The sequence below is a fragment of the Micromys minutus genome (assembly GCF_963924665.1).
Source record: "Micromys minutus genome assembly, chromosome: 6".
In the NCBI taxonomy this organism is placed as follows: domain Eukaryota; kingdom Metazoa; phylum Chordata; class Mammalia; order Rodentia; family Muridae; genus Micromys; species Micromys minutus.
The window spans coordinates 75,270,555-75,289,141 of NC_137975.1; the positions used below are offsets into that span (position 1 = coordinate 75,270,555).

The window sequence follows — 18,587 nt, forward strand, 5'->3', positions numbered from 1 at the left end:
GGGCTTCTAAGCCTTAGAAATATACTCACCAAAAATTTTTGTAGAGTGAATGCTTTTCTAAAGGTATGTTTTTTTTGCCTCTTCCTTCTTCCCTATGTTAAAACCCCAGGATCTCAACCATTATCACTGTGTTTGATAAGTTCATTGCTCTCTTTCCAGCAGCTCAAAAGTGCAGAAAAATGATTTTCACAGGAATTTGACCATGTTCATAAGTAAAGACATCAGGAAAAACCTCAACTACACAGAAAGAGGCGTGTTCTACAGCACCGGCTCCTGGGCACCGGTGAGAACTTCCAGTGATCAGTGAAGGAGGGTGGACCACTTCTCTCAACAGCTTGCTTGTACAGTCCTTGAGTACTGCTATTCATACACGCCAGGGCACAGTGTCCTTGGTCTCTGAATACGGTGTGTTCTAGAGATGCCCTAAGACACGAAAGTGGTCCAGTCACAGAGGGTCTGGACATCTAGGCTGGTCCTGCTTTGTCCCTAGGCAAGAGCTTGCTACGTAGAAGACTTTCTACATAGTCCCATGCTGACAGACACCACCACATGTGAAATGTATCCATAGGGCCATTTTTCTCCCTTCTACAAAAATCTTACTTCATAGTTAAGGCTGGCCTCAAACTCATGGCATTCTTGGTCCTCCAGTCCTAGTTTTCTGGGTGCTGGGATTACCTTTTTCTTACTTCAGAGGTCATGGGGAGGGCACCATGGAGAAGTGGCACCGAGGAAATCCTTCATGGTGGCTAGCATCCCATGGGCGGAAGGGATGTTGAGCTGGGGAGATTCAGGATGTTTGGACAGTCGAGTAGCTTTATTTGTCTGAAACCTAGGACATGGTTCGAAGACTCGGACATAGCCAGGCACTGGGTTGTGCTTGTTAAGACCCGAAGGGTTTACAACAATGTAAATGTCACACACCACGAGTGGGGCAAGGGTTGGGGGGGGGACAGCTTCCTGAAGGTCAACCTGCACAGTCACATGGCATGGTCCCCCGCCAGGTTCGAAAAAAAGAACCCGTGCTTGGTTTCCTACTCTGCTGTTGTGGCCTTAACGTTCTTACAAGCAGGTGGACGAAAAACGAGCCTCCGAGTTTTAATTTTGCACGGGCCTCCACAAGTTACGCAATTGGCCCCAAGCTTGGGACCTCCCGCCATAGTACAAAGTGCAGACATTTTTGCGTGCGTGCGTGCGTGCGTGCGTTGATATTTGTCTCCCAAGGAGAGAATTTGTCCCCCCTTTCGGGAACAGCGCTACTTATCTTCCTTGTTGCTGGGCCACATCCCTGGGAAAAGCCCCTCCAGGAAAGAATGGTTTCTTTGGATTCACTGTTGAGGGGCAGAAGTAGCAGTGAGAAAACATGACAGCTGTGGAGTGGGAGTGTGGGGTGCTTGCTCGCATCGTCATGGCTGACGGGAAAGCAGAGGGCAGGAAGGCTGCGCTCAGTGAACTTCCTTCTTACGTCATCCGGGTCCTCAGGGGCTAGGATAGCGCGGCCACATCCAGAGCAGGTCTTCCCTCCCCACTTAAACCTCTGGGCAAGTCCGTGAGGTGGAGCTCCTAGGTGATTCTAAAGCAATGCAGATTAACATCACATAGGGTTGGTGTTCCCAGTGTCTGTCCTGGGAGTTGGTAGTTTACCATACATGGCGTGGTGTTTTCTGCATGGGTGCGCAAGCCAGAGCCGGGGCACGAGACTGAGCAGTTTGTGTGCAGCCTGTGGGCAGGGTGAGAGTTGAGAAGACAGAGGACGTGTTGCTTGTCTGCAGGTCCTTACATCAGTGTGTGTCCTGAGCCTGGGCTAGCTGGTCTGCCTTCCTGGTCTTAGCTCTATCTGTTTTGCTGTATTCTGCTGGAGACTAAGAAGTCTTCTTTGGTCTTATGTCACCCACCCTTTGGTGTCACCCTTGACTTGGATGGATCAAGTACTTATTCAGCTTGCTAAAGACCACCCTGGTTTGTGCTTGTGTCTTTGTAGACGCAAAGGTAGTTCTATGTAGTTCCTGAACTGGTGATCCCACCACTTGGAGTGCTGAGGCAGGAGGATTACTGTGAGTTGAGGCCAGCTGTGATTATAGAGTGAGTCACTGTCTCCGGACAAAACCAAAACCAAATAAAAGAAAACGGGAAGTTTAGAATTTCAGGCTTGGTGGCCGGTTGTCCCCAGGTTCCCTGGTACAGGTTTGCAGCTCTGGGAATGTTCTCTCCTGTTCTTCAGGTACATTGACAGTCAAAGCAAACGGCATCTCACTGTGGGTGTGGCTCATACCAGTAGTTCTCAACCTTCCTAATCTGCGCCCTTTAATACAGTTCCTCATGTTGCAGCGACCCTAAACAGCACATTCTTTTTGTTGTTGCTACTTTATAACTATAATTTTGCTCCTGTTATGAATTGTAATGTAAATATTCCTGGAGACAGAAGTTTGCCAAAGGGGTCATGACTCACAGGTTGAGAACCACTGGTTTAGAAGGCCGGGATCTTTGGAAGCCAAGTGTTTCAGTTCATTTGAGAAAAATAAACCATCTGTTTACAAGCATCATTCTGATTCTGGATTATAAAGGTTTGCCTTTCCTAAAATCTGGTCTGTAAAAATTCTCTTGTTGGCCAGACATGCCTTCAGTCCCAGCACTCAGGAAGCAGAGCCAGGCAGCTCTCCCTGAGTTCTACACATGGTTTACACAGAGGCCAAAAGAGCCTTACAGTGAGATGAGCGTAATCTTACTGGGTGTGAATCTTCAGGTCAATGCGGAGGAGGGCTTTGAGGAAATCCTAGCTGACTCTTCCCCTGTAGCCTACCCTCTGAGGCTATGGCCCCTGCCATCATCTCTTATCCCATCTCGGTGTGACATTGCTGTCCCTTCTGCCGGTCTGAGCTAGCACACTGGCATGAAGGTCTGTCTTCTTTGCCAGCACTTGTGTCCCATGACTCCTGTTGATGCCGTGCGTCTAAAACAACCCTCCATTTCAGGAATCCGTAACCTTTATGTACCAGACTCTGGAGCGGAACCTGAGGATGATGTTTACTGGCAGCTCTCAGACACATCTGAAGCACATCTCCAGCCCCTCTGCCTCCTACAGCCTGTCTGTCCCCCATGCCAGACTGGGCTGGTAAGAACAAGCTCATTAGCCTGGGAATGTTGACTCACATTCAGTCCTGCAGCAGCTTTGGGGTGGCATCGTTGGTGTTAACCAAGCACACAGCTCTGTAAGTCTTCGTTTTCCTGTATCTTAGAAGAAATTAGGAAGCAGAAAATGGATTTATTTTAAGGGTGAACTAGAGGACAGAGGGAAATCCAATTCACTTCTGTCTTAGGGTTCTACTGCTGTGAACAGCCACCATGAACAAGGTAACTCTTATAAGGAAACATTTATTGTGGGGACTGGCTTACAGGTTCTCTAGAGCTTCAGTCCAGTATCATCAAGATGGGGACATGGGGTGTCCAGACTGTCATGGTGCAGGAGGAGCTGAGAGTTCTATATCTTCATGTGAAGGCCATTAGGGAAAGACTGGCTCCCGTGTGGTTAGGAGAAGGGTCTCATTGCCCACCCCCACTGTGACACACTTTTCTTCAACAAGGCCACACCTAATAGTGCCACTGTTGGAACCAAGCAGATTCAAACCACCACAGCTTTCTACTGAGCTGTGGCCATTACAGTCACAGAAGGTTGGGGGACAAAGACTGGGACATGAGTCGATTTAATTACAAGACATCTTCCTTGCTCCTCTCCTGGGCCTCAAGTTGCCTCCCCTTTGGCAGAGTTTTGTGCAAATCAGACTGAGGAAAACTATGGTCTGCCTTGGCTTCTGTTCTACTGCTGAGGCAAAACACCGTGATCAAAAGCAACTTGGTGAGGAAAGGGTTTGCCTGGATTATATCTCCAGATTACATCTACAGAGAAAACCAAGGCAGGAACTCAAACAGGGTAGGAACCCTGGAGACAGGACCTGAGTCAGGGCTTACGGAGAAAGCTCCTTACTGGCTTTCCCTTCGTGGCTTGCTCAGCCTTCTGTCTTACAGGACTCAGTACCACCTGCTGAGCTGCTGAGGGATGGCACTGTCCGAAGTGGGCTGGACCACTTCATACCCATATTTAATCAAGAAAACGCCCCAGACACTGCCTATGGGGCCAGTCTGAGGGGTGCAGTTTTCTTAACTGAAGTTCCTTCTTTCCAGGTGAAGCTGGCTTATATCAAGCTGGCAAAGAATTAGTCCGCGCAGGATTCTTTTTAAAAACCATTTATTTTTTTTTTAAAAGTATGTATTTGAGTATTTTGTCTGAATGTATATTGCCTGAAGGCATCATCTTTCCTGGAACTATAGTTGCAGACAGTTATGAGCCACCATGTGGGTGCCCAGTACAAACGTTCTTTTTTTTTTTTTTTTAAAGATCATATAATATACATACAAGTATATTGTAGCTGTCTTCAGACACACCAGAAGAGGGCATCAGATCTCTTTTCAGATCTTCACCTGGTTGTAAGCCACAATGTGGTGGCTGGGATTTGAACTCAGGACTTCTGGAAGAACAGTCTTAACCACTGAGCCATCTCTCCAGTCCCAGAAAATTGGTTTCTAAACACCCCCGCTTTTGAAAGAGAAAGGAATTACATTCTGTGCAGCGAAGTGCAAAGTCCCCAACTCATCCACTGGCTGGCAGAGTTCTTTTTCTGGTTTCATGCTTTACTAAAGTAGAGAGTTGGAGGCCCTTTTTGTGTTATTTTTCGAAGTATCTCATTTCCTGAATACCTGTTAGACACACTAATGTTACAAGTGAGAAGGGGGTGGAGCTGTATAGCCAGAGAGAGAGAGGCATAAGGTGACTCCCCAGAATGTTTCTTCTTCGACAGGGCTCCAAGCAGAAGACCCTGGTTGAGTTAGACCCCATTTTCCCCCTATAATGTAGATGCTCAGAAAGGCAGAGGCAGACATCTCTCTCTGAGTTTGAGGCCAACCTGGTCTACCTGAGTTCCCAGACACCCAGGGCTGTGTAGAGAGATCCTGTCTAAAAACAAACAAATGAAGAAACCAACTCCAAACAAACAAAAAGTGAACCCAAACCGTACCTTTTAATTACTTCCTCATCAGAAAGTCACTAGTTTCATGACTAAGCCCTATACGTTTCAATAGCTCCTTACAGTTGACAGATTACTTTGCACTTGAGCTGCTAAGTAATAGAGCTGCTGCGTAGAATATCTTCAAGGCCCCGGTGTTCTTGGGGACTTGTTATCAGGGCTTTCCTGAGCAGCGTGACGATGCTCCAAGAACTTCGAGCAGAGAAGCCGTGTGGGCTGAACACGGCTGCTTCTGGTGAAAGCCTGGTACCCAGTGATCGCTTTATAGAGGGAGTAGGGTATTCTTTTGATTTTGGACGTAGCCAGGTGATGAAAGTGTCTATTCTGGATGACTTGGCAGCACTGCTATGTCTTCTCAGAATGGTTTCTGTAGTAGTGGTAGTAGTAGTGGTAGTAGTAGTAGTAGTAATAGTCGTGTTTAAAAAATCCTGGTGTGAGGTTTCTACCCACCTTAGACTCTTGTGTTCCCAGATGAAAGACACACACAGCCTCTATATTTTTAAATATACGTCATGCAGCACAATAGCTGGGCAGCTGCCTACCCTGCATGCTGTTCGAATCCATTTCCCTATGGGTAATGACTAATTATTATTTACTATTTCTTCTGCTTGTAATTCCAGTCTGCTCACGTGACCACGTTTTCTTTACTCCTACCCCATGGTGGCTCTCTCCCTCCCTCCTGAGCATTCTTCTTCTTCCTTGGCAACTTCTTTCTTCTCTCTCCTCTTCTCATGGTCTTCTCTCTCATTATAGTAGATCTTCTCTATCTCTCTCCTGCCCAGCTATTGGCTGCCAGCGTCTTTATTCACCAATCAGAATTAACTTGGGGACAGGGTCCCAGAAACTACCTGCAGACTTGGAGGCCAGCAGTTAGCACAACAACACACAGTTTACTGTTTGTATTCATGCCATGCTTAGCTTTGTGCTTGGTCTGCTAATATATCCTCTAAGGATTTCCCGGATTATCTCAGGGATTTGAAGTCAGACATTGTGGGCAATGAATGGCCACTGAGATGCTGAAGACACATCACAAGATAATTTGGCTCCAGATCTGTGGCATTTCAACTCTACAATCAGGAACTTCCCATCAGCCTTGTAGAATCTTTCATCCAGGGGTGGCCCCCATGCCTCAGTTCACCACTACAGGTGCTGGCAACCTAATTTGATGCTGTAAAAACTGGGCTGCGTTGGTAGTGCAGAAAGCTAAGTGGCTGTGTTCTAGAGAAGACAGCAGGCAGTGTAACTGTAGCCCTCAGCCCTCTCCTTCTCTAAGGGTCATGACCTCGGCTGACCTCAACCAGGATGGGCACGGTGACCTTGTGGTGGGTGCACCAGGCTACAGCCACCCTGGCCGCTTCCAGATTGGACGGGTGTACATCATCTATGGCAACGAAATGGGCCTGCCCCCTGTCGACCTGGACTTAGACAAGGAGGCCCACGGGTTCCTGGAGGGCTTCCAGGTGAGACACCCGATCACATCTTTTCTCTCTTAGGGGTGAGTGAGCCGCTGCTGACATTCTGAAATGTCACAGACAAGCGCTCTATCGAAGGGCTTGCCCCTGGCCCTCAGGTCAGTAGACAAACACTCTGCTGAGCCCTGCCCACAGCTCCTCACTGAGGGTACTAGGCAAGCATCCTACATCTGAGTGCCTCTCATCCCTTCACTGGGGTGGGGTACTGTAAGGCAAGCGCTTTTCTACTGAGCCTTATGTCAGCGCTTCAGTGGGGGTACTGAGTACTCTACCACTGAGCATCCTCCCAGCCCCCAAATTGGAGTATTCTTGGTCATCATTTTACCCAATAAACTCAGTAGACTGAGCTATACTCCCAACCCTTCTCTTGGGGAAGCTAGTGCTCTATCACTGAACCATTCCCAAAGCTCTGTCACTGAGGGATTCTAGGTAGGTGTTATATCACTCAATAACCCTCAACATATTGCTGGAAGATTCTAGGCCGTCATTCCACCACTTAGCCACACCCTCAGCCCTTTACGGGGGGATTACAGGCAGGCGCTGTCTCTCTGAGCCATGCCCTCGGCCCCTCATTGGGTAGTACTCTACCGCTGAGCCACTGCCTCCTGTCACTTGTAAGCCAATGTCCCTGCAGTGCCACCACCATCTGAGTCACCTTCGTTGTATTTGTCTCAGTCTGTAACCAAATTTGATTGTCAAGTGCAATACCTTCCCCAAACACACATGCTATTTACAACAGCTTCAAACAGACATTCTGGATTTGAGTTCTTTTCTAATTCTTAAGAGACAGGGTCTCAGGCTGGAGATCTGGCTCAGTGGTTAAGAGCACTGGTCACTCTTCTAGAGGTCATGAGTTCTATTCCCAGCAACCACATGGTGGCTCACAACCTTCTGGGATCTGACGCCCTCTTCTGGTGTGTCAGTGACAGCATACTCATATACATAAAATAAATAAATAAATTTGAGAGAGAGAGAGAGAGAGAGAGAGAGAGAGTCACACTGTAGCCCAGGCTGCCCTGGAATTCACTATGTAGCCCAGGTTGGCTTTGAACTCCTCGGTGCCTGTTCTGGGGTAGGCAGTTTGAAGAGCTGTAGTTTCTTGATGCCACAGTGCCGTGGTAAAGACAGACTTCCCATATGCTCTTCACCATTTCCCCCGTGTGACTGCCTTCTACAGTTATGGAGTGTTCATAAAGCGAAGAGCTGCTGTGGGCCTGTCTCTGAGCTCCAGGCTCTGCTTGCATTTCATCAGGAGGGAGAACTGCACTGTTTATCACCGAGTCAGAGGGCTCATTCATCTTGGCACACTTAGGGCCCTGAACGCTTTGCAGACATAGAAGACATTAGTCATCTTAGTAGCCAGGAGGGACACCAAGTCTCACTGCCAGTGGTGGCTTTGGTGGCATTGGCCTGGCCCTGAATCTCTTGAGTGTCAAGGGGCTGGGATTAGAAACCTAATTTTGGGGGGGTCAGTGGTGGCTGTCTGACTGGACAAGTTACTTCTTCATTGCTAGGTATTAGTGCTGTGGGGAGAAAGGACGTCATCACGCCTGTCTGTAAAGACAAGTTAGAGGCTCATGGGGTTTGGGATATGGTTTAGGCTCTGATGAAAGTGGCCCTGGCCCTGCCATGTGGAAGCGAGTTGCCTACCCAGGGTAGGAGGTCACCCTGTAAAGGCTGTTCCATTTTAGGGAGTCTTCTGACATCACGTGAAATATTTACAAACTAAGTCAAACTGTCCCTGTCTGTCCTAACTGCTGCACAGTCACTCCTGTTAAACCGGCAGGTAAAGTCCAACATCCTGGGCAGTGATAAACTCTCTCAAAGTCCACGTGGAGAGGAGGTGATGGCGCCACAGTGCCCTCCTCCCATGTGACCTTTGGCAGTTTGGAAGATGGCCAGAAGAAGGCACGGTCTAGACTTTGCCCAGCCCTTGGCTTCCATGGAGGATTAGGATTGCTGTTTCAAAGCTACGCTGTGCTTTGCAGTGAAAGAATGGCTGACCCCCTAAAGGGCCTCAGCACAGCTGCTGGAGATGACACAGCCCATTCGCAGAGGGCAAGGCTTAGCTCATCCTGGGGCCACCCAGACCTGCATCCGTTCCGGGAGCAGTCCTCTGTTCTTCGTCATGTTCTAGGGCCTCATCAAAAGGCCAGATTCTGTTGCACATGGCACAGGAATTAGTCAAGAGGCAATTATATGGGGCACTGGGCCATATGTGTTGTGGCATTGTTACCATCACCAGATGGTTCCCTGTGGTATGAGCTGTGGAGAGCACAGAGAAGTTGTGAGTTAGGTTTAGGCTGATTTTAGACCAGAGGAGGAAAAATACACATAGAGTAAAATCTATGTTGGGAACAAACTGTGTTAAAATAGAACCAGTTTTTCCTCTTATGAATGGGATGTGAGGTTAATAACCACAGCACCTAACTTAATCCACGTAAAGCTCAGTAGAATTCTCCACCACATGGGCAGGTTCCACAGCCGTGTTAAGAATCATCGAAAATGGATGTTTGCGTGTGTGGAATGGGGACATTGAAGCCAGGACACTGGATTTATCTTGTGTTCTTTAAACGGAAATATAGTGGCCGGCAGACGTTGGCAGCCACCACCAAAGGCGGCGTGGCTTTGTCTCCACGTCATGTGTGTTCCACAGAAGTCAGTTGCTGGTGCTGGTACTTTGTGACGGTTATTTACTTTCAGCTGGACCTGGTGGTATAGGAATGACAGCCTGATTCCTCGGAAACTAAGATAGAAGGGAGGGTCACAAGTTCAAGGCCTGCTCAAGTTACAAAGTGAGTTCAAGGCCAGCTTGGGCAATTTAGTAAGACCCTGTCTTAAAATGAAAAAAAGAATATACAAAAAGGTCTGGGGAATATAGTTTAATGGTTGAGTACTTGCCTAGGATGTGTGATACATTTAGTTCAACCCCCAAACCCCAAACACACACACACACACACACACGCACACACACACACACACACACACACACACACACACACACACACACGATACTGTAGTATGGGTTGAAGTACACAAGACCATTTTTATAAATCTAGAACTCCCAATAACTGACTGCTTTCTTCCACGTCAACTTCTCAAGGTAGACAGACTTACCCAAAGTCCGCCTAAGGCAGAGCTACCCAGATGTGTCCCATATGCGCTGTGGACAGGTTTTGGGTCTTGGGCTGTGGGCAGTAGGTGGGGGGCCAATCCCGCATGCCTGCAGTCTGAAGGCCATGCTTAGCCCAGTGAAGTAACGTGTGTTTCCTCAGCCTTCAGGTCGCTTTGGCTCAGCTTTGGCCGTGCTGGACTTCAACAAGGATGGGCTGCCTGACCTGGCTGTGGGGGCTCCCTCCGTGGGCTCAGGGCAGCTCACCTACAATGTAAGGCTGGGAGGAAGGCAGAGGTGGAGAGGGGGCCTGGGGTATGGAGCAGTGTGCCTGGCAAGAAGGTAACAGGAACTCAGAGGGAGCATGTTCTGGGGAGGAGCTGGGTCAGGTCCTTTGCCACATACAGCCATGGCTACGGACTAGGAGACAGGGATTTAAAATGGCGTCCCCCCACCCCCCTCTGCTTTGGAATGAATATATAGCAAAACCCCGTGTTAAACAAACAGCAGTGATAACCGCCAGGTTTCAGACTGTTTCTGGGACGAGTGAGTCCTCTCTTGCTTTACTCTGTTTTAGGGTTTAGGGTTCGCGGTACCCTGAAAACTTTGTGGTCTGTTGCCGTTTGTCTAGGGTTCTGTGTATGTCTACTACGGCTCCCAGCAAGGGAGGCTGTCCTCTTCCCCCAACATCACCATCTCCTGCAAGGTATGTCTCTGGTCTCTGCCTTGAGTCTGGGCCTTCCTCGGCTGCTGCCCCATGGCCTCTGGGGCTGATGCTTTCCTGTCTCCCTCCCAAGGACACTTACTGTAACTTGGGCTGGACCCTCTTGGCAATGGACGCAGATGGGGACGGCCAGCAAGATCTGGTGATCAGCTCACCCTTTGCACCAGGTGGAGGGAAGCAGAGAGGGACTGTGGCTGCCTTTTATTCGCACCCCAGACGGAGTGACAACGGTAGGCGTTGATGTGGGGGAGGGGCAGAGATTGCAGCTTAACTGTGGCTGCCACATCTCTTGCATATATGGCCTGTGTGCTAGAATGTCACTTGCCAACAGAAAGGCTCTCATGCTTACAGAGGTCATGGCAAAGATGGGGAGAGAAATGCCAGTGAGGGCAGGTGAGATGGCTCAGTGGGTAGGTGGCTTCCTGCTAGAGCTGACAACCTGAGTTCAGTCTCCAGAACCCATAAGGTAGAGGGAGAGAACTGACTCCTGAATGTTGTTCTTTGACCTCCACATGTATGTTACGGCATGTGGGTACACATGCGCATGCGCGGACACACACACCATAAATAAATGCTTAATAAATAATGATCACCGAGTATACAACAGGTCACCTGGTTTCTTAATTCACAAACTAAGGGACAAGAGGCTATTCTCACAGCTTCCAAGAATGAACTAGAAATGCTGCCAAGGCTGATGACCAAAGCCATCCCAGTTGCTCCTCACGCCCCTAGAAGGCTTTTCTGAATAGTATCCTTACTTATCCTTTGGAAATGAGCCTCTGAAACACACTTCTTGTTTGAAGTGTGACATCTACTAATAATGTTGGGGTCCTGGGATCCACATATAATGAACAAGTTCTGCAGACTCTCAGAGGGGACCTGGCTCTCATATGCTCATAAACAGCTTCTGTTCAAGGTCTTTTCTCAGAGGAGGGATAGGTACTGTTCATTCAGACATACAGAGGGTTGTTTTTAAGGCAGGGTCTCATACTACCGGGCTAGTCTCAAACTTCGTATAGCTAAGGATGACTTTGAACTCTTTCTTTTTTATTTTTTAAAGATTTATTTACTTAATGTATACAAGTCCACTGCAGCTGTCTTCAGACACACCAGAAGAGGGCATCAGATCCCATTACAGATGGTTGTGAGCCACCATGTGGTTGCTGGGAACTGAACTCAGGACCTCTAGAAGAGCAGTCAGTGCTCTAACCACTGAGCCATCTGTCCAGCCCTGAACTCTTTCTTGATCCTTCTGCCTCCGCATTCTAAGTCCTGCGATTGTAGATGTGCGCCGCCACGCCTGTAATACACCTTTCTCTGTTTCCTTCATCTTCCTTTACCGGACTGGGTTTCACTGTTTGAGGGATGATTGGCCGGCTGATGGAGGCTGGTGTTCTTTAGAGTCGCTGACTTTGGACGAAGCCGACTGGAAGGTGAACGGGGAGGAGGACTTCTCGTGGTTTGGATACGCCCTTCATGGGGTCACAGTGGCCAACAGAAGCCTGCTGCTGGTTGGGAGCCCGACCTGGAGGAATGACAGCAGGTCAGTGCTGACATCAGGGTCGGAGGCAGCGTAGGGGCAGGTGCCAGCTATTGGGGACCTCACTGAGTGAGAGATATGAAGAAGGGCAGGGAGGGCCAATGGTTATCGCCCTTAACTGCTCTGGAGGGAGACCGCAGACTTCTCCTCTGAGAAGCTCTATTGGCTTGCAAGAATCACTTCAATGAATTCCTGAGCCAGGGGGTTTAAACACAGAAATATTTCATTTTACTCCTCTGGAAGTTGGAAATCCCAGGGTTCCGTCTCTGTTTGTCTTATATACGGCCATCTTTGTTATAGTCAGTCCTGCAAGACACAGCACTCTTCAAAGGAAATAAATAGCTCATTTAAAAAAAAAAAAAAAAACCTTTGTATACAGGGCTCTCAGAGGCCAGAGGGAGTGTTGGATTTCCCTGGAACTGGAGTGACAGCCAGTCATGAGACACCATGTAGGTCTCGAACCCCAATCCTATAGAAGACCAACCAGTGCTCTTAACAGCTGAGTCATCTCTCCAGCCCCAGAAATAGTTTATTCTCGAGGCAAATATGACTGATTGGGGCATAGGCACACAAATTTAAGATGTCCAAATAACACGTTCAAGTGCAGAAATGGTTTTATGAAATTGCATTAGTTACAGAACAAAAGAAAAGTAAGAAACCAAAGCACCTCCCCCTCCAATTAAGTTGGTGGAAACAACAGGTTACAGAAGCTCAGGGACGTTCTGCTGGCCTCGGAGGCTTCCTGAAGATGTTTACCTGTGGGAGATAATTGTCTATGGCTTTCTAAGGGTTTTGACTAAGAGTTTAAGAGTTACAGAGCTGCTAGGTCAGATAGAGAGATGGGGAGTGAGTGACAGCTATTAAAGAAAGCCAGAGGCCACTTGGCTCTGGATCTGCAGCATTGCCACAGTCAGGAAGCAAGCCAGCCATCTGACCATGTAGAAAGCAACCGGAGTGTTTTCCCTGACCTTGACCTTGGGAATCTCACCTCTGTACTAATCGGTTCATCTAAGGACTAAGTCCTGTTTGACTATGGCTCTCCCCAATGTCACTCAGTGAGCCTCCAACACAGTCTGATTCCACAGTGCTGGCAGTCAGGAGTTCCAGCTAAGACACCAGCAGTGGGGTGGACCGAGGGTGTGATCCAACCAGTGGCAGTAGGCGTTTCTGCTTTTGCTGCTGAGATGAGGTGGAGTGTTGGTTTGAAACCCAGGAGCCTCCATGTTAGTGAGATTAACTTCATTAGGAGCCAGTGCCTGCAGCCGAGGATCACAGGAGAGAGTCCGAGGGTCTACATGGTTAGGTGGGGCTCCTTTCCTGAACGATGAACCCCTTGGGGACCAGCCTCCTGCATCTGCCACTAACCATTGTGCTCTCCCCAGGACGGCACGCTCAATCCACAAAAAGAACCAAGAGAAAAAGAGTCTGGGAAGGGTGTATGGCTACTTTCTCCCAAACCGCCAGAGCGAAATCACTATCTCGGGAGATAAGGTACCGCGGCTTCCCCTGGCAGGACTGCGCTGCAGTGAGCACACTCGGTTGCTCGGCAACAATCAGTTGTTCTTTGCAGGAGATGGGAAAGCTGGGTACCTCCCTGTCCAGTGGCTATGTGAGGGTGAATGGGACCCTAACCCACGTCCTGCTGGTTGGAGCCCCTACTCATGGTAGGTCACCCACATCCCACGAGGCTCTGCACATTGCCTTGACAGAAAGTCACGGGAACTTACCAGGAATAGGTGGACCTAAGAGCTTCCTGTTTAAAAGTCATGAATAGCAAGTTGTGTAACCTCTGTATATGGCTATAGTATTGATCTGTCAAAAGTTGTTGAAATGATGCATGAGAGCGTGTGGGGTGCTCCCACACAACTGACCCCAGAGCTGGAGAAGAGCTGTTTCGTTTTTGTTCCCGTCTTTGTCATTGAGACACTATTTACCTCAGGCTCACTAGGTCCCCACGCCTAACACCAAGCAGAGGCAGGAAGATCAGGGGGGTTCAAGGCCAGCCTCTGCTACATAGAGAGCTCGAGGGTAACCTGGGCTACATGAGACTGTCTCAACAGACAGATGACTCAGTTCTAGCGCACAATCGCCTGTAACTCCAACTCCAGGAGACCCAGTGCCCCCTTCTGGCTCCTGCGGGCACTTGCTCATGCACATGAGACACACACAGAATAAATATTTAAAACGCTTAAATCATATTTTTAAAAAATTGAATTAATCTTATTATTTAAAAAAAAATTAGTTTTGGGGTAATCAAGTCTTAATAAGTCTGGCTACTTGAAGCGTGTGGAGGTTGGGAAGGTGGGATAGAAGACCTACCAGCAACTTCCTCATATACTTTTCTTTCCTAACTAGAAAATGTACTTATATCTTAGCATAAGCATGTTCCGTGTCAAAGGGGCACAGATGGGATGCTGGTGGGACCCTAGCCTCACTCTTGTGACACTAGGAGGCCCTGTGGCTTGTTTCAGATGACGTGTCGAAGATGGCATTCCTAACCATGACCCTGCACCAGGGCGGAGCCACTCGGATGTACGAGCTAGCCCCTGAGAAGACACAGCCTGCTCTGCTCAGCACCTTCAGCGGAGACCGACGCTTTTCTCGATTTGGTAGTGTTCTACACATGACTGACCTGGATGCCGATGGCTTAGGTAAGGTCGGGAATAGTGACTTTAGCTAAAGCTAACTCCCTTCATCCTCAACAGACCTGTGTCCCAGTTACATGGGCTAGCTTCCGCCTTCTCACTGACAGTCCAGTGGGCCAAGAGATGTGTTTTTTGGTTTGTTTTTAAGACACCATCTGACTTAGTTCAGGCTTGCTTCTAACTCCTCGTGCACCCAAGGCTTATTTCCAAACGATTGGGCCTCCTGCCTTCACCTCCCCAGTGGTGGCACTACATGTGTGTGCCATGCCTGGCTCCAAGGGCTTCCTTCTATAGATCTGAACTTGGATGCTTACGGGAAAGCTTCGTTTCTCCAAGACTTAGTGGGAGGGTCACCAGGTCCATTAATTGATGGATGACAAAGTGGGAAACAAAGGCCTTTAACTGACTTTGGAGGCAGCCATGGCAGACCGAAGGGCATGCTGGGAAGTAGGCTCGGGATCCAGAGGTGGAGGAGGGAAGGCTGATGGGGTCCAGTGCGTCTTTCCACTTTTTGTTAACAGATGAAATCATCGTGGCTGCCCCACTGAGGATAACAGACGTCATGTCTGGACTGCTTGGGGGAGAAGACGGGCGGGTATACATTTATAATGGCATGTATACCACCTTGGGTGACATGACAGGAAAATGCAAGTCCTGGATGACCCCATGTCCAGAGGAGAAGGTAAGGAGGCCTGCGGAGTCCACGATGGAGAAGGTCTAGTGCCTAGTCATCTGTCAGGGCTGAGCTTACAGCCGTGCTCGCTGCCTCCAGAGCTGGAACCCATGGACGTGGCCCATGTTCACTGCTGGTCATGGCTTGAGGGTGCCAGGGCAGGAGCTAAAGGAGGTTCAGGCCACACTGGGATTCACTAAAAACTGCAGCCTTTTCTGTTTTGGGGTATTGCTTCCTTACTCCTTTCTTTGATGATTTTCCTTATGTTTCCAAGCAGTTAGCTTGGCTATCACTATTTATTATTATTATTATTATTATTATTATTATTATTATTATTATTATTAATCTTTCTTAGATTTGAAAATTAAGGTGTGGTGGCCTTTGACCCCAGCACCCAGGACACAGAGGCATTTAGGTCTCTGAGTTTGAAGCCAGCCTGGTCTACACAGAAAGTTCTCTGCCAGGGTTACAAAGTGGGACCTCATCTCAAAAACAGACAGAAATGATTCATTTAAATGGCAAAATGAAAGTTCAGTGGGAAAAATGTAGAAAATTACAGAAAAACAAAGAGGAGCATTAAAATTAACTGACTTAGAATTCCACAGAGCTTTTGCCTGTTATCCAGGGTGCATAATCTTCTAGTATTTCCTACCATGTGAAATGGTAGCATTGTGGGGGTTTCAGGGAGAAGGCAGGGGCCTGCTACGGAGTCCTGCTTGGCCTGGAGTTTGTGGTCGTCCCGTGTGTCTGCCGCGCTGGTGCAGGGATACCAGGGTAACACGTCCTACTTAGTGTTCTCACAATGAAGCACTGAGTTCCCATCAAAGCCACGAAGCTGCGTTGATGCCAGTGACAGACAAAGAGCCTGAAGGACAGAGGGCTTCTGTTCTAGAAGACACACTGCCCTGTTTCCAACACTTGTTAGCCAATAGGATCACAAAATGCGTGCTTTGTTTACAAAACCAGCTTGTTTTCTTTTTTGAAAGTATAGTCCAGGGTGGCCTCAGACTCCCCACTTCTACATCCCAAGTGCTGGAGGAGGAATGCAAGCTGGGCATCCCCAGTCTAAAGTCTGAAATGCTGCAAAAGCAAAGACTTCTTTGGAGCCGACATGATATTGCAAATGGAGAGTCTACAGTAGAGGGCGGGTCTCATGCACGAAGTCATTAGCATACTGGATGGAACTGTCAGGCTGTGCGCCCATCCTCTGGAGAGACTTCACAACCAGAAAGATCCCAAATCCAAACTTCTGGACCCAGGCATCCTGGATGTTGGGCCAGGGAGGTGGCTCAGTGTCTTAGAGCTTCTGCCAAGCCTGAGGGCCTAGGACCCACATGGTAGGAGAGAATCTGCTCTCTAGTTGCCCTCTGAGCTCCACACGAGGGCCTCGGCACAATGCATGCACACACGACCCAAATAAAACAAGTAGAAGATGTAAAGAGAAAAACCAAAAAGGACAGCAGCTCAGACCCTAAATTCTATGGGAAACATTATTCTAGAGGTACATGCGGTGGTAACGGCTGTACCTCGCACCCAAAGGTAGAAGCAGGAGGACTAGGAATTCAAGGATAGCTTTGGCTCCATATAGAGCTTGTGGCCAGCCTGGGCTACATGAAATCCTGCTAAGGGTGGGAATGGGGGAGCCTGGACTATGTGAGATCCTAAGAAAGGGGGGTTCTATTATCTGCCAACTCTTTTATCTTGGAAGAAACCCATTTAACTGACTTTCCTGACGTGGTGATCACTAGTCTATTGTAAACTGTAGGGTAAGCATTCCCCTGTCAGCTGTTAGGTTTTATGATCTAGGCTTCTGTAAATGGACTTTCGAGGGTTAAAGGGCTTGGAAGACTCTGGAAGCAATGAAATGTGATCATGAAGCTGTCAAGACTGGCTGCAAACTCTGGGTGAGGAGTAATTAGGTAACAGTGCTAAAGATCTGCCCACTGTCTCTTTTCCAGGCACAGTATGTACTCATTTCTCCAGAGGTAAGTACCCGAAGGTCTGACACCCACACCCCAGCTCCGTGTTCTTAATGCCAACTGCCGAACAAACCATGGTGTGCGTGTTTTACAGGCAAGTTCAAGGTTTGGGAGCTCGCTCGTGTCTGTGCGCTCTAAGGGAAGGGTGAGTACAGGACTGCGGCGAACCCCGACTCTGATCACCCCTTCTTAGTTTAGAAAAGGACGGACATGAACTTAACCCCACTACTATTTAAGTGTGGACCCCCTGCCCCCGCGGCCGCTCTACAGCAGGGCTAGCTTGTGTGACAGCTATATCTGGCTTTTAAAAAATGGTCATCATCATTTTAAATAGTTGAAATAGTATTTCCTGACATGAAGCTTTTATGAATTTTGAATGTCAGGGTCTAACTCAAGGGTCTTTGCTTCGTGCTGCCGAGGACATGCCCTCATTCCTGATCGGCACTCACCGCACTGCAGCCTCCGCGGCCGAGTTCTCACACAGCCTCAGATATCACCCGGCCCTTTATGACGTTTGCAGACCACTCACTGCCCGACAATGTCCAGACTGCTGATTTCTAAAAAGTGTTGATTTGTGTGTGTTACAAGTATGTTCATGTGCCACAGTACACTTGTGGGTCTGACACTAAACTCAGGCTGCCAGGCTGGGCAGCAACCTGATGGGTGGCATCCTGGGTGCCCCGTCAGTCTTTAAACGAGTCCAGACCAGTGGTCCTCACTCTTCTAAATGTTACAATCCCTTAATACAATCCTCACAATGTGGTGACCCCTCAACCATAAGATTACGTCTGTTGCTACTTCATAACTGTAATTTTGCTACTGTTATGAATTGTAAACACCTGTGTTTTCTGATGGTCCCTGTGAAAGGTCATTCCATCCCCAAAGAGGTCACAACCCACAGGTCTGGACACACTTGCACGCCATGGCTGGACTTTTATGCACCTTTATTTCCTCTGGCATAAATATTCAGAACCATCTGATACTTCCCAATAGGTACACAGTACTTTAGTTTTTGGACATTCCATAATTCAGTTAAATTACATTCTCATATTTGTTATTTCCATTTTTTTACTATTGCAGATAGTGCTGTAGTGAACATTGTTGTACACGTAGTTTTAAATAATTATGCAAATATCCTTGTAGGCAAGAAACACAGCAGTGGGACCCCTAAAGGACCCATACATTTAACATTACATTTTAGTAAGTATAGATTTAGGAAACTCACCTTACTGTGTACCACCAGAGAGCTAGGTGTGGCACCTCATGCCTGTCATCCCAGCACTTGGGAATCTGAGGTAGGAATTTGAGGCCAGCCTGGGATCAAGAGTTCCGGGTTAGCGTGAGTTGGAGTGAGACCCCTCGTGCAA

General features: G+C 48.3%; 1 protein-coding gene across 2 annotated transcripts in view; it reads left to right on the forward strand.

Moving 5' to 3' along the window:
- Nucleotides 1-18,587, forward strand: part of GPLD1 (glycosylphosphatidylinositol specific phospholipase D1) — a gene marked incomplete at its 5' end in the record, with an annotated part of 42,558 nt that overhangs the window by 21,705 nt on the left and 2,266 nt on the right. The window contains 13 exons of one of the 2 annotated variants that reach the window (XM_080917654.1): nucleotides 160-283; nucleotides 2,970-3,109; nucleotides 6,349-6,535; nucleotides 9,823-9,933; nucleotides 10,291-10,365; nucleotides 10,457-10,613; nucleotides 11,785-11,926; nucleotides 13,306-13,414; nucleotides 13,494-13,587; nucleotides 14,395-14,574; nucleotides 15,090-15,250; nucleotides 17,200-17,226; nucleotides 17,315-17,365. In XM_080917654.1, coding sequence (XP_080773780.1) covers nucleotides 160-283; nucleotides 2,970-3,109; nucleotides 6,349-6,535; nucleotides 9,823-9,933; nucleotides 10,291-10,365; nucleotides 10,457-10,613; nucleotides 11,785-11,926; nucleotides 13,306-13,414; nucleotides 13,494-13,587; nucleotides 14,395-14,574; nucleotides 15,090-15,250; nucleotides 17,200-17,226; nucleotides 17,315-17,365 — 1,558 coding nt within the window. The remainder of the gene's footprint in view (nucleotides 1-159; nucleotides 284-2,969; nucleotides 3,110-6,348; nucleotides 6,536-9,822; nucleotides 9,934-10,290; nucleotides 10,366-10,456; nucleotides 10,614-11,784; nucleotides 11,927-13,305; nucleotides 13,415-13,493; nucleotides 13,588-14,394; nucleotides 14,575-15,089; nucleotides 15,251-17,199; nucleotides 17,227-17,314; nucleotides 17,366-18,587) is intronic. The other variant, XM_080917655.1, reaches the window with a different exon arrangement.